Genomic DNA, 27,832 nt, shown 5'->3' with positions numbered 1-27,832 from the left:
TTGGTTTTATTGATTTTTTTTTCTATTTTTTAAAATCTCTTTTATTTATTTTCTCACTGATCTTTATTATTTCCTTCCTTCTGCTGACTTTAGGTTTTGTTTGTTCTTGTTTTTCAAATTCTTTTAAGTGGTCGGTTAGGTTATTTATTTGATATTTTTCTTGTTTTTGAGGAAGGCTTATATTGCTATGAACTTCCCTCTGACTTTAGGTTTTGTTTGTTCTTTTTCAAATTCTTTTAAGTGGTAGGTTAGGTTGTTTATTTGAGATTTTTTTTTTTTTTTTCTGGCGGTACGCGGGCCTCTCACTGTTGTGGCCTCTCCCGTTGTGGAGCACAGGCTCCAGACGCGCAGGCTCAGCAGCCATGGCTCACGGGCCCAGCCGCTCCACGGCATGTGGGATATTCCCGGACCGGGGCACGAACCCGTGTCCCCTGCATCGGCAGGCGGACTCTCAACCACTGCACCACCAGGGAAGCCCAGATTTTCTTGTTTTTTAAGGCAGGCCTTTATTGCTATGAACTTCCCTCTAAGAATTGCTTTTGCTTCATCCCATAGATTTTGTACGGTTGTATTTTCACTGTCATTCGTCTCAAGGTATATTTTAATTTCCTCTTTGATTTCATTGTTGACCCATTGGTTTTTTTAGTAGCATGTTAGTTAGTAGCATGAGTTAGTCTCCATGTAACCATTTTTTTCTTATTTATTTATTTTAAATCTTTATTAGAGTATAATTGCTTTACAATGGTGTGTTAGTTTCTGCTTTATAACGAAGTGAATCAGTTATACATATACGTATGTTCCCATATCTCTTCCCTGTTGCATCTCCCTCCCTCCCACCCTCCCTATCCCACCCCTCCAGGTGGTCACAAAGCACCGAGCTGATCTCCCTGTGCTCTGCTTCCCACTAGCTATCTACCTTACATTTGGTAGTGTATATATGTCCATGCCAGTCTCTCACTTTGTCACAGCTTACCCTTCCCCCTCCCCATATCCTCAAGTCCATTCTCTAGTAGGTCTGTGTCTTTATTCCTGTCTTACCCCTAGGTTCTTCATGACATTTTTTTTTCTTAAATTCCATATATATGTGTTAGCATACAGTATTTGTCTTTCTCTTTCTGACTTACTTTACTCTGTATAACAGACTCTAGGTCTATCCACCTCATTACAAATAGCTCAATTTCATTTCCTTTTATGGCTGAGTAATATTCCATTGTATATATGTGCCACATCTTCTCTATCCATTCATCCGATGATGGACACTTAGGTTGTTTCCATCTCGGGCCACTGTAAATAGAGCTGCAATGAACATTTTGGTACATGACTCTTTTTGAATCATGGCTTTCCTAGGGTATATGCCCAGTAGTGGGATTGCTGGGTCATATGGTAGCTCTATTTGTAGTTTTCCAAGGAACCTCCATACTGTTCTCCATAGTGGCTGTACCAATGACATTCCCACCAGCAGTGCAAGAGTGTTCCCCCTTCTCCACACCCTCTATAGCATTTATTGTTTCCAGATTTTTTGATGATGGCCATTGTGACTGGTATGAGATGATATCTCATTGTAGTTTTGATTTGCATTTCTCTAATGATTAATGATATTGAGCATTCTTTCATGTGTTTGTTGGCAGTCTGTATATCCTCTTTGGAGAAATGTCTATTCAGGTCTTCTGCCCATTCTTGGATTGGGTTGTTTGTTTTTTTGTTATTGAGCTGCAAGAGCTGCTTATAAATTTTGGAGATTAATCCTTTGTCAGTTGCTTCATTTGCAAGTATTTTCTCCCATTCTGAGGGTTGTCCCCTGGTCCCGTCCATGGTTTCCTTTGCTGTGCAAAAGCTCCGAAGCTTCGTTAGGTCCCATCCTTTCACCTTTGTTCCTATTTCCGTTTCTCTAGGAGGTGGGTCAAAAAGGATCTTGCTGTGATTTATGTCATAGAGTGCTCTGCCTATGTTTTCCTCCAAAAGCCTGATAGTTTCTGGCCTTACATTTAGGTCTTCAATCCATTTTGAGCTTACTTTTGTGTATGGTGTTAGGGAGTGATCTAATCTCATACTTTTACATGTCCCTGTCCAGTTTTCCCAGCACCACTTATTGAAGAGGCTGTCCTCTCTCCACTGTACATTCCTGCCTCCTTTATCAAAGATAAGGTGACCATATGTGCGTGGGTTTATCTCTGGGCTTTCTATCCTGTTCCACTGATCTCTCTTTCTGTTTTTGTGCCAGTACCATGCTGTCTTGATTACTGTAGCTTTGTAGTATAGTCTGAAGTCAGGGAGCCTGATTCCTCCACCTCTGTTTTTCATTCTCAAGATTGCTTTGGCTATTCGGGATCTTTTGTGTTTCCATACAAATTGTGAAATTTTTTGTTCTAGTTCTGTGAAAAATGCCAGTGGTAGTTTGATAGGGATTGCATTGAATCTAGATTGCTTTGGGTAGTAGAGTCATTTTCACGATGTTGATTCTTCCAATCCAAGAATATGGTATATCTCTCCATCTATTTGTATCATCTTTAATTTCTTTCATCAGTCTTATAATTTTCTTCATACAGGTCTTTTGTCTCCTTAGGTAGGTTTATTACTAGATATCTTATTCTTTTTGTTGCAATGGTAAATGGGAGTGTTTTCTTGATTTCATTTTCAGATTTTTCATCATTAGTGTATAGGAATGCTAGAGATTTCTGTGCATGAATTTTGTATCCTGCTACTTTACCAAATTCATTGATTAGCTCTAGTAGTTTTCTGGTAGCATCTTTAGGATTCTCTATGTATAGTATCATGTCATCTGCAAACAGTGACAGCTTTACTTTTTCTTTTCCGATTTTTATTCCTTTTATTTCCTTTTCTTCTCTGATTGCTGTGGCTAAAACTTCCAAAACTATGTTGAATAAGAGTGGTGAGAGTGGGCAACTGTGTCTTGTTCCTGATCTTAGTGGAAATGCTTTCAGTTTTTCACCATTGACGACGATGTTGGCTGTGGGTTTGTCATATATGGCCTTTATTATGTTGAGGAAAGTTCCCTGTATGCCTACTTTCTGCAGGGTTTTTATCATAAACAGGTGTTGAATTTTGTCGAAAGCTTTCTCTGCATCTATTATTTCTTTTTTCTGTGGTTAATATCTAGTTTCATGATGTTGTGGTCAGAAAAGATGCTTGAGATAATTTCTGTACTCTTAAATTTGTTGAGGCTTGTTTTGTGCCCTAATATGTGGTCAGTCCCAGGGAATGTTCCATGTGCCCTTGAAAAGAATGTGTATTCTGTTTTTTCGGATGTAATATCCTGAAAACATCAATTAAGTCTAACTGTTCTATTGTATTATTTAGGATCTCTGTTGCCTTATTGATTTTCTGTCTAGATCTGTCCATTGATGTGAGTGGGGTGTTAAAGTCTCCTACTTTATTGTATTCCTGTCAGTTTCTCCCTTTATATCTGTTAGTATTTGTTTTATGTATTTGGGTGCTCCTATGTTAAGTGCATATATGTTGACAAGTTTAAAATCTTCTTGTATTGATCTTTTTGTCATAATATAACGTCCTTCTTTATCTTTCTTTATGGCCTTTGTCTTTAAGTCTATTTTGTCTCATATGAGAATTGTGACCCCCCACTGTCTTGTCATTTACGTTTGCATGAAATATCTTTTTTCATCCCCTCACTTTCAATCTATGTGTGTCCTTTGCCCTAAAGTGGGTCTCTTGTAGGCTCTTGCTTTTTCATCCAGTCTGCCACTCTGTGTCTTTTGATTGGAGCATTTCATCTATTGACATTTAGTGTAATTATTGATAGATATGTATTTATTGCCATTTTAAACCATGTTTTCCTGTTGATTTTACATTTCTTCTTTGTCCCTTTCTTTATCTTTTTCCTTTTGTGGTTTGATGATTTTCTTTTGTATTAAACTTATGTTCTCTTATTTTTGGTTTTTATGAATCTGCGTTTTTGATTTGTGTTTACCCTGTTTTTCAACTATGTTACCCCCTTCCTTTATCTACTTGCCTTAGACTGGTAGTCATATAGACTCAAACACATTCTAGGAAAACAATCTACATTTACTTACTCTCCTCCCCCACATTTTATGATTTGATGTCCTCTTTTACACCTTCTTGTTCATCCTTTTGTTGGTGGTCATTGTGGTTATCATCACTTTCACAGAAATCTTTTTTTAAATCTGTGTAATGGCTTATTAAGTAATTTACTTTCCAATTGTGATTTTCCTATAGATTCTTCTTTTTTATTTAGGGAAGACCTTTCAATATTTCCTTTAGGATAGGTTTAGTATTGCTGTATTTTAGTTTTTTCTGTCTGAGAAATGCTTTATCTCTCCTTCTATTCTAAATGGTAATCTTGCTGGGTAGAATATCCTAGGTTGCAGATTTTTTTCTTTCAGGACTTGAATATATATTGCCACTCCCTTCTGGCCTGCAACGTTTCTGTAGAGAAATCAGCTGATGGCCTTATGGGGGTTCCCTTGTAATTAACTCTTTTTCTCTTGCTGCCTTTATAATCCTCTCTTTAACTTTTGCCATTTTTGTTATAATATGTATTGGTGTAGGTCTCTTGGGTTTATCTTGTTTGGGACCCTCTGTGCTTCCTGTATCTGTATATATTTCCTTCTTTAGGTTTGGGAAGTTTTCAGCTATAATGTCTTCAAATACATTTTTGACCCACTTTTCTATTTCTTCCCCTTCTGGAATTTCTAATATGCACAGATTGACATGCTTTATATTATCCCATAGGTCCCTTATATTGTTTTCATTTTTTTTTCATTTGGCTCTCTGTTTTCTGCCCTGATTTGGTGATTTCCATTATTCCATCTTGCAGGTCACTTACTCGTTCTTCTGCATTATTCATTCTGCTATTCATTGCCTTTAGCTCAGATTCCATCTCTGCAAATGAGTTTTCTAATTTTTCTTGGTCCCTCTTTATAGTTTCTAGTTCCTTTTTACAGTACTCTGCATTTCTGTCGATAGCCTTTATAATTCCTTCAGTGTTTTCGTTATCTCCTTTTTGAACTTGGTGTCTATTAGACTGAAGAGGTCTGTTTCATTGTTTTTTCCTTTAGTGGAATTCTGCTTCTTCATTATACTTATATTTCTCTTATTCTGTGAGTTTAGGAGAAACAATTATCTCCTGCGGTCTTGGAGGACTATTTATATGTGGGGGCGTCCCTGTGTAGCTTGTGTGGGTTTAATACATTTGGTGTGAGGGTTTTTTTTAGTATGGATGCCTGTTGCCCACTAGCAATGGGCTTTCCCCAGAGTGTGCTGTTTGTTATTCCCTTAATAGCAGGTGTGCAGATGCATCAGCTGATGACTGGTACTGGGATTCTCAGTGGCTGTGGCAGCTCAGGTGCACCCCCAGAGCATGCAGTTGGAGCAGAGGCAGCTCACAACCACTCCTGGAGTCTGGGAGGGAGGCAGCAGTGGCTTGCGACCACCCCTGAGGCCCTTGCAGGTGGTGTCCTGCCCTCTGTGAGCATGCGCACAGGGGAAAAGGCTGCAGTGATGGGCCCTGACCCTCCCCTCGTGCAAATCCCAAACAATGGCATCTGGCCTCTAAGGTGGCCCAGGCTTCCTCTGCGTAAACCCTCAGTTGCTGTCATGCCAGATTCTAGCACACCCCGCCCCCGAGTCTGTTTCTGCACAGCCAACCCCAGTCTTCTCCCCAGGTCTGATCTCCAAAGCCTGAGTTCCAGCACCCAGCCCACACTGGTGATCATGTTTCTCAGGCTGGGGAATGCAGGGCGGCGGCCCTGACCATCTGTACAGTCCTTCCTTCACTCTGGCTGCCACAAACCAGCTGCTGCATTCTCCTCTGAGGCTCTGAAGCTCTCCTTCTGTCTTGGCTGATCTCCTTGCCAGTGAGGGGGCTTCCCAGGGTGCGGGAACCTTTCCTCTTTCACAGCTCCCTCCCAGTAGTGTAGTTCTCATCCCGATTCCTTTCTTACTATTTTTTTTCCTTTTTCTTTTGTCTTACCCAGTTACGTGGAGATTTTCTTGCCCTTTCAGCAGTCTGAGGTCTTCTGCCAGTGTTCAGTAGATATTCTGTGAGAAACATTCCACACGTAGATGTATTTTTGATGTATTTGCGGGAGAAGGTGAGCTTCACTTCCTACAACTCCTTTATCTTGATCACATTCCCTAGCTCATCGTAGTTTTATTTGCATTTCTCTAATAATTAGCAATGTTTAGCATCTTTTCGTGTGCTTTTTTTGTCATCTGTATGTCTTCTTTGGAGAAATATCTATTTAGAACTTCTGCCCATTTTTCAATTGGGTTGTTTGTTTTTTTGATATTGAGATTCATGGGCTGTTTGTGTATTTTGGAGATTAATCCCTTGTTGGTCGCAGCCTTTGCAAATATTTTCTCCCATTCTGTGGGTTGTCTTTTCATTTCATTTATGGTTTCCTTTGCTGTGCTAAAGCTTTTAAGTTTAATTAGGTCCTATTTGTTTATTTTTGTTTTTATTTTCATTACTCTACTCTAGGAGGTGGATCCAAAAAGATATTGCTGCGATTTGTGTCAAAGAGTGTTCTGCCAATGTTTTCCTCTTAAGAGTTTTATAGTATCTGGTCTTACATTTAGGTCTCTAATCCATTTTGAGTTTATTTTTGTGTATGGTGTTAGAGAATCTTCTAATTTCATTCTTTTACATGTAGCTGTTCAGTTTTTCCAGCACCAATTGTGGAAGAGACTGTCTTTTCTCCATTGTATATTCTTGCCTCCTTTGTTGTAGATTAATTGACCATAGGTGCATGGGTTTATGTCTGGGCTTTCTATTCTATTCTGTTGATCTATATTTCTGTTTTTGTGCCAGTACCATACTGTTTTGATGACTGTAGCTTTGTAGTATACTCTGAAGTTCAGGGAGCCTGATTCCTACAGCTCTGTTTTTCTTTCTTGAGATTGCTTTGGCTGTTTGGGATCTTTTGTGTTTCCATACAAATTTAAAAATTTTTTGTTCTAGTTCTATGAGAAATGCCATTGGTAGTTTCATAGGGATTGTATTGAATCTGTAGATTGCCTTAGGTAGTATAATCATTTTGACAATATTGCTTCTTCCAACCCAAGGACATGGTATATCTTTACATCTGTTTGTGTCATCTTCGATTTCTTTCATCAGTGTCTTATAGTTTTCAGAGTACAGGTCTTTTCCTTCCTTAGGTAGGTTTACTCCTAGGAATTTTATTCTTTTCAGTGTGATGGTAAATGGGATTGTTTCCTTAATTTCTCTTTCTGATCGTTTGTTGTTAGTGTATAGGAATGCAAGAGATTTCTGTGTATTAATGAACTCTAGAAATTTTCAGGTAGCATCTTTAGGATTTTCTACGTGTAGTATCATGTCATCTGAAAACAGTAACAGTTTTACTTGTTCTTTTCCAATTTGGATTCCTTTTATTTCTTTTTCTTCTCTGATTGCTGTGGCTAGGTCTTCCGAGACTATGTTGAATAAAAGTGGCAAGAGTAGACATCCTTGTCTTGTTCCTAATCTTAGAGTAAATGCTTTCAGCTTTTCACCATTGAGGATGATGTTAGCTGTGGGTTTGTCATATATGGCCTTTATTATGTTGAGGTAGGTTCCCTCTATGCCCACTTTCTGGATTGTTTTTATCATAAATGGGTGTTGAATTTTGTCAAAAGCTTTTTTCTGCATCTATTGAGAGGATCATATGGTTATTATTCTTAAACTTGTTAATGTGGTGTATGATACTGATTGATTTGTGGATAATGAAAAATACTTCCATAGGATAAATCCCACTTGATCATGGTGTATGATCCTTTTAATGTATTGTTGAATTTGGTTTGCTAGTATTTTATTGAGGACTTTTGCACTTATGTTCATCAGTGATAATTGGCCTGTAACTTTCTTTTTTTGTGATATCTCTGTCTGGTTGTGGTATCAGGGTGATGGTGGCCTCATAGAATGAGTTTGGGAGTGTTCCTACCTCTGCAATTTTTTGGAATAATTTCAGAAGGATAGGTGTTAACTCTTGTCTTAATGTTTGATAGAATTCACCAGTGAAGCCATCTGGTCCTGGACTTCTGTTTGTTGGAAGTTTTTTAATCATAGTTTCAACTTCAGTACTTGTGATCAGTCTGTTCATATTTTCTATTTATTCTTGGTTCAGTCTTGGAATATTGTAACTTTATAAGAATTTGTCCATTTCCTCTAGATTGTCCACTTTATTAGTATATAATTGTTTGTAGTAGTTTCTTATGATCCTTTGTATTTGTTGTGTTAGTTCTAGCTTCTTTTTCATTTCTAATTTTATTGATTTGAGCCCTCTACTTTTCTTTCTTTATGAGTCTGCCTAAAGGTTTATCAATTTTGTTTATCTTTTCAAAGAACCAGCTTTTAGGTTCATTGATCTTTTCCGTTGTTTTCTTCATCTCTTTTGCGTTTATTTCTGCTCTGATCTTTATGATTTCCTTTTTTGTACTAACTTTGGGTTTTGTTTGTTGTTCTTTCTCTAGTTGCTTTAGGTGTAAGGTTAGGTTGTTAATTTGAGATTTTTCTTGTTTCCTGAGGTAAGATTGTATCTTGTAAACTTCCATCTTAGAACTGCTTTTGTTGCATCCAACAGGTTTTGCATCATCAAGTTTTCGTTTTCATTTGTTTCTAGGTAATTTTTTATTTCCTCTTTGATTTTTTCATTGATCCATTGGTTGTTAGGTAACATATTGTTTAGGCTCCAAGTGTTTGTTACTTACAGTTTTTTTCCTTGTAGTTAATTTCTAATCTTATAGTGTTGTGGTTGAAAAAGATGCTTGATAAGATTTCGATTTTCTTAACATATACTGATTTTTGCTTTGTGGCCCAGCATGTGATCTGTCCTGGAGAATGTTCCATATGCACTTGAGAAGAATGTCTATTCTAATGCTTTTGCATGGAATATACTATAGATATCAACTAAGTTCATCTGGTCTAATGTGTCATTTAAGACCTGTGTTTCCTTATTTTCTGTCTGGGTGATCTGTCCGTTGATGTAACTGGGGTGTTAAAGACCTCCCCCCCATTATTGTGTTCCTGTCAGTGTCTCCTTTCATGGCTGTTAGTGTTTGCCTTATATATTGAGATGCTCCTATGTTGGGTGCATATATATTTCAATTGTTATACCTTCTTCTTGGATTGATCCCTTGATCAACACGTAGTGTCCTTTGTCATGTGTAACAGTCTTTATTTCAAAGTCTGTTTCTTCTGAGATGAGTATTGCTACTCCACCTTTCTTTTGATTTCCATTTGCATGGAATACCTTTTTCCATTTCCTCACTTTCAGTCTGTATGTGTCCCTAGATCTGAAGTGGGTCTCTTGTAGAGAGCATATATATGGGTCTTGTTTTTGTATCTGTTCAGCCAGTCTGTGTCTTTTGGTTTGAACCTTAAATTCGTTTATGTTTAAGGTAATTATCTATATGTATGTTCTTATTGTCATTTTGTTAATTGTTTTGGATTTGTTTTTCTAGGTCTTTTTTCTTTCCTTCCTCTTTTGTTCTCTCCTGTTGTGATTTGATGACTAACTTTAGTGTTGTGTTGGGATTGCTTTTTCTTTTGTTTGCGTGTGTATCTATTGTAGATTTTCAGTTTGCCGTTACCATGAGGTTTTGAGATATAGCCATGTATATATATATATATATATATATATATATATATGTATAATATATATATATATATATCTCACATACAAGATTGTTTCAAGTTGCTGGTCTCTTGATTTCTAATGCATTTCCAATATATCCTACATTTGTACTCTCCTCGTGATTGCTGGTTTTGATATCATATTTGTATGTGGATGACTTCTTACCTTTACGTTTGCCTTTATCAGTGAGCTTTCCCATTCGTAATTTTCTCATTTCTAGTTGTGGCCTTTTCTGCCTAGAGAAGTTCCTTTAGCATGTGTCATAAAGCTGGTTTGGTGGTGCTGAATTCTCTTAGCTTTTACTTGTCTGTAAAGCTTTTGATTTCTCCCTCGAATCTGAACCAGAGCCTTGCTGGGTAGAGTATTCTTGGTTATAGGTTTTTCCCTTTCACCACTTTAAATATATCATGCCACTCCCTTCTGGCCTGCAGAGTTTCTGCTGAAAAATCAGCTGATAACCTTATGGGGATTCCCTTGTATGTTACATGTTGCTTTTCCCTTGTTGCTTTTAGTATTTTCTCCTTGCTTTAATTTTTGTCAGTTTGATTAATGTGTCTTGTTGTGTTCCTCCTTGGGTTTATCCTGTATGGGACTCTCTGTGCTTCCTGGACTTGGGTGACTGTTTCCTTTCCCATGTTAGGTAAGTTTTTGGCTATTATCTCTTCAGATATTTTCTCAGGCCCTTTCTCTCTCTCTTCTCCTTCTGGAACCCCTATAATGTGAATGTTGGTGTGTTTAATGTTGTTCCAGAGGTCTCTGAGAGTGTCCTTATTTCTATTCATTCTTTTTTCTTTAATATGTTCCATGACAGTGATCTCCAGCAATATATTCCAGCTCACTTGTTCTTCTGCCTCATTTATTCTGCTAATTGATTCCTTCTAGAGTATTTTTCATTTCAGTTATTGTATTGTTCACCTCTGTTTGTTTGATTTTCAAATCTTCTAGCTCTTTTTAAAATATTTCTTGTATCTTCTCAGTCTGTGCCTCCATTCTTTTTGTGAGATCTTGGATCGTCTTTACTCTCATTACTCTTAATTCTTTTTCAGGCAGATTGTCTATCTCCACTTCACTTAGTCATTCTTCTGGGGTTTTATCTTGTTCCTTTGTCTGGAACATATCTCCCTGCCATTTTGTTTTATCTAACTTCCTGTGTTTGCAGTCTCCGTTTCTGAGGCTGCAGGTTTGTAGTTTCTCTAGCTTCTGGTGTCCGTACCCTGGTGGGTGAGGTTGGTCCAGGGGTTTGTTCAGGCTTCCTGGTGGGAGGGACTGGTGCCTGCCCACTGATGGGTGGAGCTGGGTCTTTTCCCTTGGGGCAAGGCCATGTCAAGGGGTGTGTTTACAAGTGGCTGTGGGCCCAGGATGACTTTAGGCAGCCTGTCTGCTGAAGGGTGGTGGTGTGTTCCCACCCTGTTGGTTGGTTGGTTTGAGGCATCCCAGCACTGGAGCCTGCAGGTTGTTAGGTGGGGCCAGGTCTCAGTGCCAAAATGGCGACCTCCAGGAGAGCTCACGCTAATGAATATTCCCCGGGGCCTCCACCACCATCGTCCTTGTCCCCACAGTGAGCCACAGTCAACCCCCACCTCCCCAGGAGTCCCTCCAAGATCCACAGGTAGGTCTGGCCCAGGCTGCTGTGGAGTCACTGCTTTGCCCTGCATCCCAGTGCATATGAAACCTTGTGTGGACCCTCCAGGAGTGGAGTCTTTGTTTCCCCCAACCCTGTGGAGCTCCTGCACTCTAGTCCTGCTGGCCTTCAAAGCCAAATGTTCTGGGGACTCCTCCTCCTGATGCCATACCCTCAGACTGGGGAGCCTGACATGGGGCTCAGAATTCTCACTCCTGTGGGAAAACCTCTGATATAATTGTTTTCCAGTTTGTGGGTTATCCACTCGCTGGTTATTGGATTTGATTGTATTGTGAAAGTGCCCCTCCTACCATCTTGTTGTGATTTCTTGTCTTTGAATATAGAATATCTTTTTTGGTTGGTTCCATTCTTTTTTATTGATGGTTGTTCAGAAGTTAGTTGTGATATTGGTGTTTTCATGAGATGAGGTGAGCTCAAGTCCTTCTACTCCACCATTTTGTCTCGAACATGTTTTGTTTTGCTCTTAAAATAAGGAAACCAACTCCTTTGAGCCCAGAGCTCACTGTTTTTTGCTACATCCCTCTTGAATCCTGGATCCTTGTGCCACGGCTTTTTTTTCCCCCCTGAGCTTTCAGAATTATTTGAAGCATTTCTTGGGAGTAAACTTTCTGAATCTTGTATAGGTAGCATCCTTCCCAGTCTCTTCTGGGAATGCCTCTTGCATCTTATTGATTTGAGTAGATATTAAGAGATCTCATTAATGGCTGAATGATGAATCCTTTACATTAGAGAAACTTCTAAATTGGTAAATTTTTAGAGTTCTCATTATTAACAGCTGTTTCATTGGTAACTATAGAAAAAATTAGAAGGTGGAAAAAATATTTAGTGGTTAACCTAAGAACTCCCTTAATTTAAAACAAACAAACAGAAAAACGGTTTGGGAAGCCTTATTTGTGGTCTCCACTTCCCCTCAATGAGTCTCACAGATGCTAATAAAAACAGTAGGATTATTAATAGGTTGATTAACAGAGAATAAGAAAAAACTGAAGGAAAGTCTAGAGACTTCCTCCCAACGAGGTGGAAATTTTAAAAGTACTTGTCCCAAATGGATAAAGAAGTCTTTAGATGGTTATTAAGCATTGGGATAAATTAAATGGACATCAGTGGTATTAAAACAAAGATTTGATACAACAATACCTAAGGTTGGATGACCCAAAGAGACCCTCTTTTTGGTTCCCAACGTTAAAGCACTCCAAACGAGTTTGCTCTTTTTCTCCCAGCTTATACATATACTTAAAAATGTTGGAAGAAAATTACTCTGAGATATTTGATGAACAATTACTTGCAGCAACAGTTAGGCCTAGTTAAAGTCAAGTTAAAAGACTGATGAAAGGGCCTGAGTCCCTTGGCTCAACCCCTCACTGGGGACCCCAGAGCCTTTTATACAAAAACAGATAAATGGTCAGGAATAAAAAGAAAGGAAAGCTTCTAGGACTCCTTGTAACAGCAAGGCTTTTTTATTGTGTCCTAATTGAAACTAAAAGCTAAACATGTAAGAGTTGATAGAATTGAGATGAAAGTTTATAAAAATTGGTATATTTAAATATGCTTTATTGAAGATGGTTACATCTCTTTTGCCTAATTATATTGTGGGATAAACAGTATATCTCACTGGGGAATGCTTCCCCTGCTTGGTATTATAAGACAGGGCATGTGAATCTGTCTCTCAGGAAACATTGATTAAACATACTAAGGAAACCAATGGGGTTACCTGAGACTGTACAATATAAAGTAAAATCTGCAAGGTAATATTCAGGGGCTAATAAAAGAAAAAAAACAACAACAGAAACTTTGCTCTGGGTCTAAGGCTGTGCACTCAGAAAGAGGGACTTAGTTGAATGCTTTGTGCAAGCTTTTGAAGGCTTGATAAATGAAACTAAAATTCTAGAACACAGAACTCTTGAATTTCAGTTTAGTTGGAAATCTTCTCACTTATATGAAAAAAGCAAGTGAAAGGAAATATAGTTGGGCAAATCAATCTTTTAATATCATTTAGGAGGCAGACCAGTTCTTTGGAGAATTAAAAGCAGCTATCTTTGTCTTGCAAATCTCTACAAATCAGAAATTTAGATATAACCCACAATGACCTGGGACTGAGCCTTATCAGTTCAATCAGAAAGAACCTGAAGCCAAGGAGAGAAAAAGGGAAAAAGTGGCCTTTTAAAACTCGAACAACTGGAAAGGCTCCCTCACCTAGAATCTAAATCATATCCTCCTTAAGTGTTTATCAAGGACAAATAAAAATCTTACGTCTTTTCCACAAAGAGTAAAGCCCTTACTTTACTCTTTGTGGAAAAGAGTAAAGAGTAAAGAGCAAATAAGTTTAACTTATTTAAACTATTATTTATAAACTAAGTTTATATTGTTCATAAACTTATTTTATATTGTAAGTTTATATCTAAGTTTATATTGTAACGCCTGATTCATAACTGTTAAAGTGAAGCTATGAGATTTCTAATTATGTCTTTTTATGTCTGTATATTATACATATAACATATCTCTACCTCCAGAAAATATCAAAATTAAATTTATAGAAGAGCTTTGTTTGACTTGAAAGTAAGCACTTAACAAATAAAATATTTCTAAATATAAAAGAAACTGGTCAGAATGAATTTGAGGTTCACATGATCCAAGAAATATCCAATATTAAGTTAATATCTGGTATTAAAGCTAGCTTAGGCTTGTTGGTTTATCAATATAGACATGTTTTTTATTGTACCTAGGTTAACTGAAGGTCAGTAAGGTCATGTTATTTCTGTTGGAGAGTTTGTCAGCAAGAAGAAAAAGTTAACTTGGTATATTTTCATAACTTGTAAAACAAAAGTAAATGAGTTTTCAGGTTAACTCCTTAGGAATTATATTTGGGGTATGTCTGTCTAAAATAGTTTCTCCAGATTTCTGGTAACTTGAGTTTTGCTAAGTTAAATGATGGGAAATTATTGAATATCAAGTCATTTCAAATAAGATAAAATACTGGAACATTAAGTGCTAAGCAGGTCTAAAATTACCTACCTTTGTATCCTTATGAGAGGGAAAGAGGAAGGAAATTATGCTATGAGAAGACGTATGTTTCTGGAGGTTATGGATTTTTCCAATCAGGAAATGCTGGTATGACAGAGTTCACAATTACTTGCTGCTTGTCAGTTTTTGCTAGAGATTAAGGTTTTTAAGGGTTAAAGTGGTAATACGTAGTTAAAGCTACTAAAAGTGAGGGAAACATTTCAGTATGCAAGGAAAATAGGATGTGTGTCTTCAGTAAAAGAAGGTATGAGGAATGGAAATACCTTTTGTTAAGTGAAAAGAGTGATTTTTGTTCTAGAGCTTGTTCTTGATGGAAAAATACGGGACAAACTCATATGGATTCAGAAAGTCATGAAAGGTTTATGGAAAGGGAGCCCTGAAAAGTAGTTTTGTGCATGGTTAGGCTGAGATTAAATTTAATTAGGTAAATGGATTTTGTTAAGTGGGGTGGTGCAGGACTGGATTTGGTTCCTCTCTTTGTTAAGGGAACAAATTTTTCTTGGAATACTGCTTTTGATTGTGTTCCTTTAAGTGATTTGTATTTGCTTTTGAAATACTTTGTCACTTATGTTAAATAAGTACTGTTTCACAGTGACCTATGATCCTATTTGACCAAGTGTCTTGAAACCTTTTTGATATTTTTGACAGACTTCTCAAATATCAAATTTAATTGAAGTTCTTTTGACCTCCAGCTAACTCAGGGATGCCTCAGAGGAGCCCTGAGGCACCTTAGAGAAATGTTAAACTAATTAAGCTTATTTGGTATGTTAAATTACTTGAAGCATTGTTAAATGATTGGAGACAAACCTTAGGTTATATTGTATGGGTAAATGTCATTAATATAGATATTCCAAAATTTATATGAAATTCCTAAAAATCTGATATGTCCTGTTATGTTATCAGTCATAATTCTATTATCCCAAAATGTTGTATGTCACAAAAATATCCCAAGTTTCTTGTCAATTGCATTGTAATCAGATCTTTAGCAATACCATTTTAAATCTTTGTCATTTAAAATCAATCATTGTTTTACTCTGATTTTATAAAATGAGGATCTTCAGGAAGATTCATAAAAAGGACTTTTTGATAAATTAGGGTTTCTGATAACTTTTATATCATACAACTGAACTGGGTAGGAAAGTTTAAAACTCTAATGAAAAAAACCTGATGACTTCATCCAGATCAACAGGAATTAGTTACATGGGACTGAATGAACTGATACATAAGACAATTTTATTCAGACTCTCTTCTGAAATATACTGCCTTTTAATCTTTTCCAGAAAATCTTTCCTCTTATGCTAACTGTGACCTGCAACAAGTTGATAAAGTATACTTTTGTAAATGATTATGAAACATTTAGCTTTTTCTCTCTACCTGATTCTTCCAGAATTTGGCTTCTCCAGGTGGCTCCCCTGTGGACTTGATGGCTTATTGCAACCAGATTATAACTAGTTATACTAATCATTGTTTTAATTTGCTCTCTTGTTGTTTTCAAATTATTTATACCTTGTGTCTCTCTTTGCTGTACTATGACCTTATTAATGTTACTAGCTATATTACTTATTCTATTTTATAGGATTGTTATCTCTTACACTACCCAGTGTATAACCAGGCCTCTGACAAAATTAATGATGGCTAAAAGTCTTGAGGTAGTGGATCATATATAACTACATAGAATAATTGTAATAGTGCATGCAACTCTAGATATGGGAAGAAGCAACAAAGGAAAACATTACCTGGATCATAATAGTCTAGTAAGACCAGCTGATCCAGAGAATTTTAGAAGATCAATAGCCCTAATCCAAAAAATGAGCGGATTGAATAGCCTATCACACAGTCTTCGCCTGATCTAGGAATGAGCCTTCCTAGCACTGTGGGACAAAATTGGTCATTAAATGCCTCCCAAATGTTGGTTGAATTTATGACCAATAGGAAACGTTGTGGACATAGAACTTACCAGCATTTCAGTAAACAAAGGATGCTGCAGCCACTGCAGCCACCAACTGTGCACCCTGAGGGGAATTCAGGATGGAGAAAAACAGGATACTGGCCCTAGATAGTTAAGGTGCATATCAAAGGAATAATTTCAATAAGCCCAGACTCTTGCATCTTCCCATACATGGAAAAGTGCTAAAGTTCATTAACTTGAGATGTCTGGTTTTTCTCTAACAGTAATCTTTTGATGTTCTGACTACCTGTTCTTGTTCGTTTTGTTTGTTTTGTTTCGTTTGTTTGTATTGTTTTGTTTGCAAAACTCCTTTATATCCTGGCTCCTGTCTTAACCTCTTTGTAAATAATCCCTCAGAGCTATCTGAGAAGCTGTATCTTGGGCTTATCTCAGTAAGCCCACTGGATAAAACATAATTCTCAACTTTTAGGTTGAGCATTGTTTTTGGACACCTATCTGTTGAGCTCAGCCTATGAACGAGGTACTGTGGTAGATGGGGAATATAAAGGTGACAGTGCTTGGTTTTTGAGAAGGTCGGTTCACAGTGGAAGAGGCAGGACTGTAACTGTGTTGCAACCTGTGTTGTACCAGAGCTATATACCAGAGGGAGTGAATGGAGGGTTACTATTCCATATAGGCCGGTTAGGAAGAGCACCTCTGAAGAGGCAGAATGTGAGCAGGGCTGGAATGTTACGAGGGATACCTGGGGACAGAGCTCCAGGCAGAGGAAATGGCAAGTACAAATGCCCTCAAGTACAGATGCCCTTAGGTGGGAACCATTTTGCTTCTACAAAGGGAAGCAGAGAGGCCACTGCTGCCAGAGGGCAGTGAGTAAGGGTGACCCCCAAGGGGGAGGGGAGGTCTAAGGTGAAGAGGTTAGGAGCACATCACTACTGTCAAGTCTTGGGCTTTTACTCTAAGGTGGGAAGTCCTGAAGGGTTTGGAGCTGAAGAGCCACATGTTTGAACTCGGGCTTTTCTTTCTTTCTTTTTTAGAGTATAATTGCTTTACAATGGTGTGTTAGTTTCTGCTTTATAACAAGGTGAGTCAGCTATACATATACATATATCCCCGGATCTCCTCCCTGTTGCGTCTCCCTCCCACCCTCCCTATCCCACCCCTCTAGGTGGTCACAAAGCACAGAGCTGATCTCCCTGTGCTATGAGGCTGCTTCCCACTAGCTATTTTACATTTGGTAGTGTATATATGTCCATGCCACTCTCTCACTTCGTCACAGCTTACCCTTCCCCCTCCCCATGTCCTCAAGTCCATTCTCTACATCTGTGTCTTTATTACTGTCCTGCCTCTGGGTTCTTCAGAACCATTTTCTTTTTTTTTTTTTTTTAGATTCCATATATATGTGTTAGCATATGGTATTTGTTTTTCTTTCTGACTTACTTCACTCTGTATGACAGACTCTAGGTCCATCCACCTCACTACAAATAACTCAATTTCATTTCTTTTTATGGCTGAGTAATATTCCTGAGTATGTATGTGCTGAGTATGTATGTGCCACATCTTCTGTATCCATTCATCTGTTGATGGACACTTAGGTTGCTTCCATGTCCTGGCTATTGTAAATAGAGCTGCAGTGAAAATTGTGGTATGTGACTCTTTTTGAATTACGGTTTTCTCAGGGTATATGCCCAGTAGTGGGATTGCTGGGTCGTATGGTATGAACTCAGGCTTTTCAAGAACCACTGTGGCCTACTGTGCAAGGGTGACAGTGGGAGACAGTTAAGAGGCACTGCAGACATCCAGGTAAGAGATGATGGTGGCCTGGGTTTTGGTGGCTGATGGAGGTGTGAGAAATGATCAGGTGTTTCATATGTTCTCATGAGATTTGCTGAAGGAATGGGAGTGGAGAGTGAGACCAAGGATTTAAGGATAACTCTGAGGTCTTCAGCCTGAGCGCCTTGAAGGAGAGTTGCCATTTATGGAGATGGGAAGACGAGGGGAGGAGCTGGCTGTGGGTGGGGGTGAGGCGCAGCAGAGTTTGGCTGTGGACATACTCAGAGGCTGCCTGCCATGTCGTCCAAGTGGAGATGTTGATCATGCAGTGAACATGCAGCTAGGACAGATGAGAGGCTGGCATCTGACGAAAAGAAGCCTCAAAAGCATAAAAGAGGTGTTGGGGGGCTTATAAAATAACCCTCCTGAAAAAGTGTCAAGGCTTTTAAACTTACATCCTCACTGTTTTTATATCACTTATAAAGTTCTATGACTGTAAAAGGTGTGGCAATACCACGTTGCAGGAAGTGGCTATAGCTGGCCAGTGGTTTCTAAAGTGTGGGCCTGAGGCCAACAGCATTACATCTCCTGTGAGCTTGTTAGAGATGCAGATTATTGGGCCTCACCAGACCAGACCTAGTGAATCATAAACTCGGGGCAAAGGGCCAGAACTGTTTTGACAACTTCTCCAGGAGATTGTTATGAAGGTTAAAGGTGAGTGAGCTAGATAAGAAGTTTAGCATTTCTAGATTTTAATCATTTAAAAAGAAACAACTTTTTAAAAGGTAAAATGTCTTTATTGTTTGAAGCATTAAAAAAGTAGATAAAAATTGGTAGGACATTTCATTTCTTAGTCTTCTCAATGAGGTGATAAAATACAGTGCCACTTAGTCTTATAAACTCTTGAAACTGTCTAGAAGTTCACACTTAGTGTTATCTAAAAAGTCACTTAAAACACACGAGATGACAATACAATCAAAATTGCTTTGAGAAATTTCTAAATATAGACTCCTAGATAAACAGGACTTTTTTCTTTTCCAAAGCATAGACAGTATTTTCCCCATGATATGCCTACAGGCATCATAAATGTGGACTGCCTTCTCCTACCTTCTGTTCTAGATATAGGTTAACAGAAATGCAAACTAAATTCAGTTTTTTTCAATTTAATCTCTTATTTTGTTTAAGATAAAATTCTTAATTTAAAACGAAGATCTTTTAGAATGCCTGGCTCATTTTCATTTTGTTTCAAATCACAATTCATTAAAAAAAAATAGGAAGACGATGCAAATGTTCTTTTAAAGTACTTATATTCAGCTACAAAATCACCCTAAACATTTCTGAAGAATGTGAACATACATGTGTGTATATTTTTAAATATTGCTGTTGCCGTCGTTCTGGGTTTTGAGGATTCTGCACTAACTTAATCTTCGTAAACTGAGATCACAGGTTTGGATACAACCCAAATCATTCAGTGCATTCACCTACGGAAGCAGACTTGTGCACTTTACATATTTCTAACTCTTCATTTTCTTTTAGGTTGGTCAAAGAATAAACAATGAACAATGTACACCATAAATTAAATCGAAACCCCCTGCCGTATGTCCTGTATGTGCTGTTGCTAATTAAAGTAAGTGTATTCTTGCTGTGGAAATTCTGCGGTTTGGGAGTTCTATGAGATCATCTTTTCAAGGCATAGATAAGGTAAAGAATTTTTTTTTTAACAGAAAGAAATACAAATCAGATCATTAATTCATTCTCTGCATACAAAATGCTGTTTTAGAGGTAAGTGAATTATTTCACTCCAAGGGTAGTTTACACTAAAAAAGTACACCAGGTGTTTAAGGAATTGCCTGAACATGGTCAATTTGGAGTAACAGTGAAATACAGAGATTTGACGACTTTACTAGCAGGATTTGGACTATTAATGAAAACTGACATTTAAAATAATATGGGGGAAAATACAGAGCCACTTGAACGTGTATCACTTTATTACTGCAATCATAAATGGTAATGATTTGAATTAGTCCTTGGCATTGATTTGTGTGTTTAAATTAGTCCTTAATTATGCCTTTTCTGCCTTTTGTTGCTCACCCTTTTAAGAAATGCCATGATAATTAGCACATGGTTGTGTTGCATAAAGCATCTTGTACTACCTTCCTGGGTACGTGTACATTTCTCGTGCCTCTGCTCATATCTTTCTGTTCAACTTTTCTGTTGGATAGCATTGAAAAGCCTTTGCTGATTTTCAAGGCAGTCTTTCAGCTTATCCTCTGTCAAAGTCAGTCGCTGCTCCAGGATTGAAACAGTCTGCAAAAAAGGAGGACAAAAGAATCAATGCCTGGTGACCTGGTGGTGAGGATGATGATGATAATCTCAGCACTGATCTTTTTCAGAACTGGAATGCCACCCTTTCGCCAGGAGGTTGGCTCAGAAATGAACCCCAGAACTTGCCCCGCTTCTGTGCCCTAACACAAGGCAAAGCACTGTCAAGCAGTTTGAGGAAAAGAAAAAAAAGGGAACCATTTGAGGAAAATGGAGTAAATGATCAAGCCTCTGTAGGCAATTCTGAAGTCTGATCTTCTAAAGCATTGCTGCCAGAGAAGAGGCCACATGAGGCATGTTAGGTAGTGTCACAGGTGACATGGGATGGGGGAGGTGGGGATGGAATGCCACATAACCCCACTGCTACTTAAATGGCATCACTGGTCCTTCTGTCACAATCAATCCATGACGGACCATACCTATATTACCCTAGACGGCTGGATACCTAGCTTACTTTGAAAATATAATGACTGCTACCCCTTTCTGCACCCAGAAGATGACAGCAACTCATAGGGTTGTTAGGAAGACTGACTAAATGAAATACGGCACGTAAAATGCTTAAGCTGGTGCCTGCCACACAGGACTTCGTGAATCTTAGATATTCTAACTCCTTCAGCTTGTGAGTGAGTATATAACTACACACCTGCGTGCGACTACTTTTAAATCTAATAGTGATAGACTACTTCATCTTCAGTCTTTTATCTTTTAAAAAAACTATACGATAAAATAGATTCAGGAAGTTGCATGAAAAACATGTGGCACTTAATGAACTCTCACAAGAAAAGCACGCTTATGACCAACACCCAGGTCAAGAACTAGAACTCTGCCAGCCACCCCAGAGTGCCTTGCGTGCACCTTCCCCCATAATAGCCCCTATTCTGACCATTATAATACTCACTTTTCTGCAGGTCTTTATAGTTTTATCTTTCAAGTGTACATCCCTAGACACTATATCTTACCCATTTTCAAGATTTGATGTCATTTAAAGTCTTTTAATCTACAGATCCCTACTCACTCCATTTATTTTCTTTATAATTTGTCTTTGGACAGGTTCAGGCCATTTGACCTGCAGCACCTCTACCAGTCTGGATTTTAGGGACTGCGTACTCTGGGTACAGTTTAATCTGTTCTTCTACCCTCTGTATTTTATGTAAATTGGAAGCTGGATTCAAAGGCTTGGTAAGACTCTTCTTTCTTTTGAGGGTACAATAATAACATTTGCTTCTTTTTCTGTGTTGTCAGTAGCTACTTAATGTCTAGATCTATCGATTCTTAGAGATTGCCAGTGATATTCTAATTCCATCACTTAAAAAATGTATTAGTTGAGATAATTTATACAAGACACTTCTCTCATATATTATTTGGTTACCTGGTAGTACAGGTCATATAGGAAAAGCAGCATAATAAATGCTTGGTTACAATTGATTCCCTACCAGCCTCTGAAGGCAATCAATCAGTTTAAAAAAAAAAAACTATCTAATAGTTTTTGCTCTCATATTCCATACTATAGATCATGATTCATTGAAATTAACGGCAATGCTGATAATACTTTCTACTATTTCTTGAGTGCCTATTATGTGCCAAGCATTTTGCCTGATACTTATCACAATGTAAGATGCAGAAGCTTTTGATATGTGTATCATCAACACCTTTAACCCTGGTTAACTCCACTCACCTACCAACCATCTTAAAAGTTATAATGAGAAAGTGATACTACAATCTGTACTGAATTATAAGCACTGCCACTGGGTTAGGAGATGTCCACTGGGTTAGGAGATGTTCAGTCATCTGTAATTAAAGTGAATCTGAATGTGTTTATTTTACTTGTTATTTGCCCACAGATTCACACTGTTCCCATTTTGCAAGTGTGCTGTGCCTGCTTTTAACTTTTCATATTTGAAGGAAATTAAAAGTAAAAAATTACAGACTTTCAATAAAGTTTAAAGTGATCCATTAAAGAAGGCAAAATGAGTCACGAAGCTGACAGAGTAGAAGATGGAAAGACCCTAAAGAGGACTTGCCACCAATGTGACAGTGCAGGTGAGGAAGCCAGGGCCCTGGGAAACAGGCCAACCAAAACTAAAGCTGGCATGAAGCTGAGAGAAAAACTGCCTTTTAAAGGAAAGGAAAGTCTGATAAACACACACTCTAGCACAATACTGCAGAGCAAAAATTGATGATTTTCCTATGATTTTCATTGAACAGATCTTACGACTCCAAGGTCTCACAAGGCTTGTTCTCACAATTTGTCATGACCCACATCCATCCACATCCCTTAACTCCAAGGCCCTGAGATGTTATCTAAAGGGTAAAAATTTTAATTACTGGCTCTTAACCCAAAATGGAACCTTAAAAGTCCGATGCCAGGGCCTTGAATTCTCTGGAGATGAGAACTGGACGTCTGGATGATTCTTAACTGCCCTGGCGATTAGAATGTACAGCCAGGGTTGAGAATAAGAATTAGATGATTTCTATGCATGAGCAATTTCAACTTGAAATATTTATTCTACAAAAGTAACTGACGTCTTCTCTAGTTCACATTATAGCCTCTTTCTGTATAATTTAGGACAGTGTCTGCTCTGGATCCTCATTCTGTTTATCAAAGAGGAACAATAAGAATTCTTCAAAGGAAACACTGAGCAGAGCTGGAAGGGCAACCTCTGATGTATCCATCTTAATACACCGCTTCCATTAAATGACATCTGTATTTCCTGACCAAGAGTTGGAAGACCTTTGATATGTTAAGATCCATGGTATCCCTTCTTGCAAAAGTATACTGGCATCAAAGGACTGGGTAATATTCTAAAAGGGGAATGTGGAAACCTCACCTCCAGAAGAACAGAGCATCAACGTAAGGAGCTTTGGAATGAGGGAAGTTAAACATTGGACAGAGAGAACTTCTTCAGAGTGAAAAACTAAAGCAATGCCAAAATTTCATTCTAACCGAAATGATTAATCCCAATACATTTTTCTTATTGCCCTAAATATTTCTTTGATAATGTCCAAATCTGAATACATGGCATCAAAAATTCTTACGGCAAAACATTACTGTCCAAAATCAAATAATACATTTGTAGCATGAAGTACATGGTCTCCCCTATTTGCCTGTGGGCCTCAGATGCTAGATAGAGTACAGTGTGTGTGTGCACACATGCATACGTGTGTGTGGGCTCTGACTTTGCCTTAGGTTTAGAGCGGCTCAGCACAGCAGGTGCTGCTGTATTAACTACCACCTTTGAACTTGCCTTGCTAAGAAAGAAAAACTTGCGACTAAGTGAAAAGTGCGCCAACCCACCTGTGTCAAAACATTGAGCTGTTCCATAATATGCTCCAATGCGTCGGTCACAGCGAGTGGTATGCTTCGTTGATTCTCAGAAGGGAGGTCACTCATTTCTTCTGTTTTCTTTTTCAAGGTTGTAGGTGAACATTCTGATGACATTAAAGAAGGGTTCAAGAAATATCCGCAGATCTCTTCACCCTTGTCTGGTAGAGTATGAACAGTGGTTTCCGTTGTCTTTGACACCATAGAAAAGATAGGAAGAGTTATATTTTCCAAACTTTAAAATGATATAATATTAAAAAGTTTTCAATGTTCCTCTTTTAAAAGCCCAGCTTTAATTGTTCATCTTCAACTACAGCAAATTATGGAAACTACAATTATAAGAAGGAAAAAAAGGCTAAAAAAGGATGGACGAAATTCACGATTTTCCTTGATTTTTTTTCCAATAAAATTGTATGTATCTGTCTGAAAGATCAGGTGTTCTACCATTAAAAAGGTGGTTACATGCTAATTCTTGATTTTTAAAAAGTCACATCCATTAAGGTGAGGATTATTTGATTTCTATGGGGAGGAGACAAGATGGCAGAGTAGAAGGACTTGAGCTTACCTCCCCTCATGAAAACACCAAAATCACAGCTAACTGCTGAACAACAATCGAAAAAAAGATGAGAACCTACCAAAAAGATACTCTACATCCAAAGACAAAGAAGAAGCCACACAAGACAGTAGGAGGGGTGCATTCACAGTATAATCAAATCCCATAACCACCAGGTGGGTGACCCACAAACTGGAAAATAATTATATCACAGAGGTTTTCCCACAGGAGGCAGAGTTCTGAGCCCCATCTCAGGCCCTCCCCCAGCCAGGGGGACTGGCATCAGGAGGAAGAGGAGCCCCCAGAGCTTTTGGATTTGAAGGCCAGTAGGGCTAGAGTGCAGGAGCTCCACAGGACTGAGGGAAACAGAGACTCCACTCCTGGAGGTCCCACACAAGGTTTCATGTGCACTGAGATACAGGGCAAAGCAGTGACTCCACAGGAGCCTGGGCCAGACCTACCTGCAGGTCTTGGAGGGTCTCCTGGGGAGGCGGGGGTTGACTGTGGCTCACTGTGGGGACAAGGACGATGGTGGTGGAGGCCCCGGGGAATATTCATCTGCATGAGCTCTACTGGAGGTCGCCATTTTGGCACTGAGACCTGGCCCCACCCAACAACCTGCAGGCTCCAGTGCTAGGATGCCACGGGCCAACCAACCAACAGGGTGGGAACACACCACCACCCATCAGCAGACAGGCTGCCTAAAGTCATCCTGAGCCCACAGCCATCTCTAAACACACCCCTTGACATGGCCTTGCCCACCAGTGGGAAAAGATGCAGCTCCACCCATCAGTGGGCAGGCACCAGTCCCTCCCACCAGGAAACCTGCACACAGCCCCCTAGACCAACCTCACCCACCAGGGTGCAGACACCAGAAGGTAGAGGAACTACAAACCTGCAGCCTCAGAAACGGAGACTGCAAACACAGGAGTTAGATAAAACGAAACGGCAGGTAAATATATTCCAGACAAAGGAACAAGATAAAACCCCAGAAGAACAACTAAGTGAAGTGGAGATAGACAATCTTCCTGAAAAAAAAAAGAGTAATGATAGTAAAGACGATCCAAGATCTCACAAAAAGAATGAAGGCACAAGAAATGTTTAAAAAAGAGCTATAGAAGATTTAAAAATCAAAGAGGTGAACAATACAATAACTGAAATGAAAAATACTCTAGAAGGAATCAATTAGCAGAATAAATGAGGCAGAAGAACAAGTGAGCTGGAATATATTGCTGGAGATCACTGTCATGGAACATATTAAAGAAAAAAGAATGAATAGAAATAAGGACACTCTCAGAGACCTCTGGAACAACATTAAACACACCAACATTCACATTATAGGGGTTCCAGAAGGAGAAGAGAGAGAGAAAGGGCCTGAGAAAATATCTGAAGAGATAATAGCCAAAAACTTACCTAACATGGGAAAGGAAACAGTCACCCAAGTCCAGGAAGCACAGAGTGTCCCATACAGGATAAACCCAAGGAGGAACACAACAAGACACATTAATCAAACTGACAAAAAGTAAAGCAAGGAGAAAATACTAAAAGCAACAAGGGAAAAGCAGCATGTAACATACAAGGGAATCCCCATAAGGTTATCAGCTGATTTTTCAGCAGAAACTCTGCAGGCCAGAAGGGAGTGGCATGATATATTTAAAGTGATGAAAGGGAAAAACCTATAACCAAGAATACTCTACCCAGCAAGGCTCTGGTTCAGATTCGAGGGAGAAATCAAAAGCTTTACAGGGGCTTCCCTGGTGGCGCAGTGGTTGAGAGTCCGCCTGCCGATGCAGGGGACGTGGGTTCGTGCCCCGGTCTGGGAGGATCCCACATGCGCGGAGCGGCTGGGCCCGTGAGCCATGGCCGCTGAGCCTGCGCGTCCGGAGCCTGTGCTCTGCAACGGGAGAGGCCACAGCGGTGAGAGGCCCGCGTACCTAAAAAAAAAAAAAAAAAAAAAAAAAAAAAGCTTTACAGACAAGTAAAAGCTAGGAGAATTCAGCACCACCAAACCAGCTTTATGACACATGCTAAAGGAACTTCTCTAGGCAGAAAAGGCCACAACTAGAAATGAGAAAATTACGAATGGGAAAGCTCACTGATAAAGGCAAACATAAAGGTAAGAAGTCATCCACATACGAATATGATATCAAAACCAGCAATCTCGAGGAGAGTACAAATGTAGGATATATTGGAAATGCATTAGAAATCAAGAGACCAGCAACTTGAAACAATCTTGTATGTGAGATATATATATTATATAATATATATGGCTATATCAAAACCTCATGGTAATGGCAAACTGAAAATCTACAATAGATACACACGCACACAAAAGAAAAAGCAATCCCAACACAACACTAAAGTTAGTCATCAAATCACAACAGGAGAGAACAAAAGAGGAAGGAAAGAAAAAAGACCTAGAAAAACAAATCCAAAACAATTAACAAAATGGCAATAAGAACATACATATAGATAATTACCTTAAACATAAACGAATTTAAGGTTCAAACCAAAAGACACAGACTGGCTGAACAGATACAAAATCAAGACCCATATATGCTGTCTACAAGAGACCCACTTCAGATCTAGGGACACATACAGACTGAAAGTGAGGAAATGGAAAAAGGTATTCCATGCAAATGGAAATCAAAAGAAAGCTGGAGTAGCAATACTCATCTCAGAAGAAACAGACTTTAAAATAAAGACTGTTACAAGAGACAAGGGCAGTACATGATGATCAAGGGATCAATCTGAGAAGAAGGTATAACAATTGAAATATATATGCACCCAACATAGGAGCATCTCAGTATATAAGGCAAACACAAACACTAACAGCCACAAAAAGAGAAACTGACAGTAACACAATAATGGGGGGGGTCTTTAACACCCCACTTACATCAATGAACAGATCCAGACAGAAAATCAATAGGGAAACACAGGCCTTAAATGACATGTTAGACCAGATAGACTTAATTGATATTTATAGTGCATTCCATTCAAAAGCAGCAGAATAGACATTCTTCTCAAGTGCACATGGAACATTCTCCAGGATAGATTACATGCTGGGCCACAAAGCAAACCTTGGTATATTTAAGAAAATGGAAGTCATATCAAGGATCTTTTTTGACCACAATGCTATGAGATTAGAAATCAACTACAAGGAAAAAAACTAAAAAACACAAACACCTGGAGGCTAAACAATATGCTACTAAACAACCAATGGATCACTGAGGAAATCAACAAATACCTAGAGACAAATGAAAACGAAAGCACGATGTTCCAAAACCTATGGGATGCAGCAAAAGCAGAGAAATTTACAGTGATAGTCTTACCTCAGGAAACAAGAAAAATCTCAAATAAACCTACCCTTCTACCTAAAGCAACTAGAGAAAGAACAACAGACAAAACCCAAAGTTAGTACAAGGAAAGAAATAAAGATCAGAGGGGAAGTAAAATAGAGACAAAGAAAACAATAGAAAAGATCAATGAAACTAAAAGCTGGTTCTTTGAGAAGATAAATAAAATTGATAAACCTTCAGCCAGACTCATAAGGAAAAAAAAGGAGAGACCTCAAATCAATAAAATTTGAAATGAAAAAGAAGTTACAACAGACACCACAGAAATACAAAGGATCATAAGAGACTACTACAAGCAACTCTATACC

The 27,832-nt window shown here is 38.5% G+C and overlaps 1 protein-coding gene and 1 long non-coding RNA gene across 7 annotated transcripts in view; one reads left to right on the top strand and one right to left on the bottom strand.

Annotated features, from left to right (window-relative positions):
• Nucleotides 1-18,752: 18,752 nt before the first annotated feature.
• Nucleotides 18,753-27,832, bottom strand: part of POC1B (POC1 centriolar protein B) — a 102,703-nt gene continuing 93,623 nt past the window's right edge. For 3 of the 6 annotated variants that reach the window (XM_032644334.1, XM_032644336.1, XM_032644335.1), the window contains exons 10-11: nt 23,589-23,807; nt 18,753-20,278 (exon numbers count right to left, since the gene is read on the bottom strand). In XM_032644334.1, coding sequence (XP_032500225.1) covers nt 20,174-20,278; nt 23,589-23,807 — 324 coding nt within the window. In that variant the 3' untranslated portion in view covers nt 18,753-20,173. Of the gene's footprint in view, nt 20,279-23,588; nt 25,582-25,865; nt 26,103-27,832 lie in introns of all 6 variants that reach the window. The other 3 variants (XR_004351639.1, XM_032644331.1, XM_032644332.1) reach the window with 3 other exon arrangements.
• LOC116760072 lies at nt 20,303-23,784 on the top strand. Its single transcript, XR_004351641.1, has 4 exons — nt 20,303-20,595; nt 21,344-21,472; nt 22,135-22,333; nt 23,707-23,784. It is a non-coding gene; the product is annotated as an uncharacterized LOC116760072 (long non-coding RNA).

This window comes from Phocoena sinus, chromosome 10 (assembly GCF_008692025.1).
Source record: "Phocoena sinus isolate mPhoSin1 chromosome 10, mPhoSin1.pri, whole genome shotgun sequence".
Classification (NCBI taxonomy): Eukaryota; Metazoa; Chordata; class Mammalia; order Artiodactyla; family Phocoenidae; genus Phocoena; species Phocoena sinus.
This window is presented reverse-complemented; position numbering and strand designations above follow the sequence as displayed.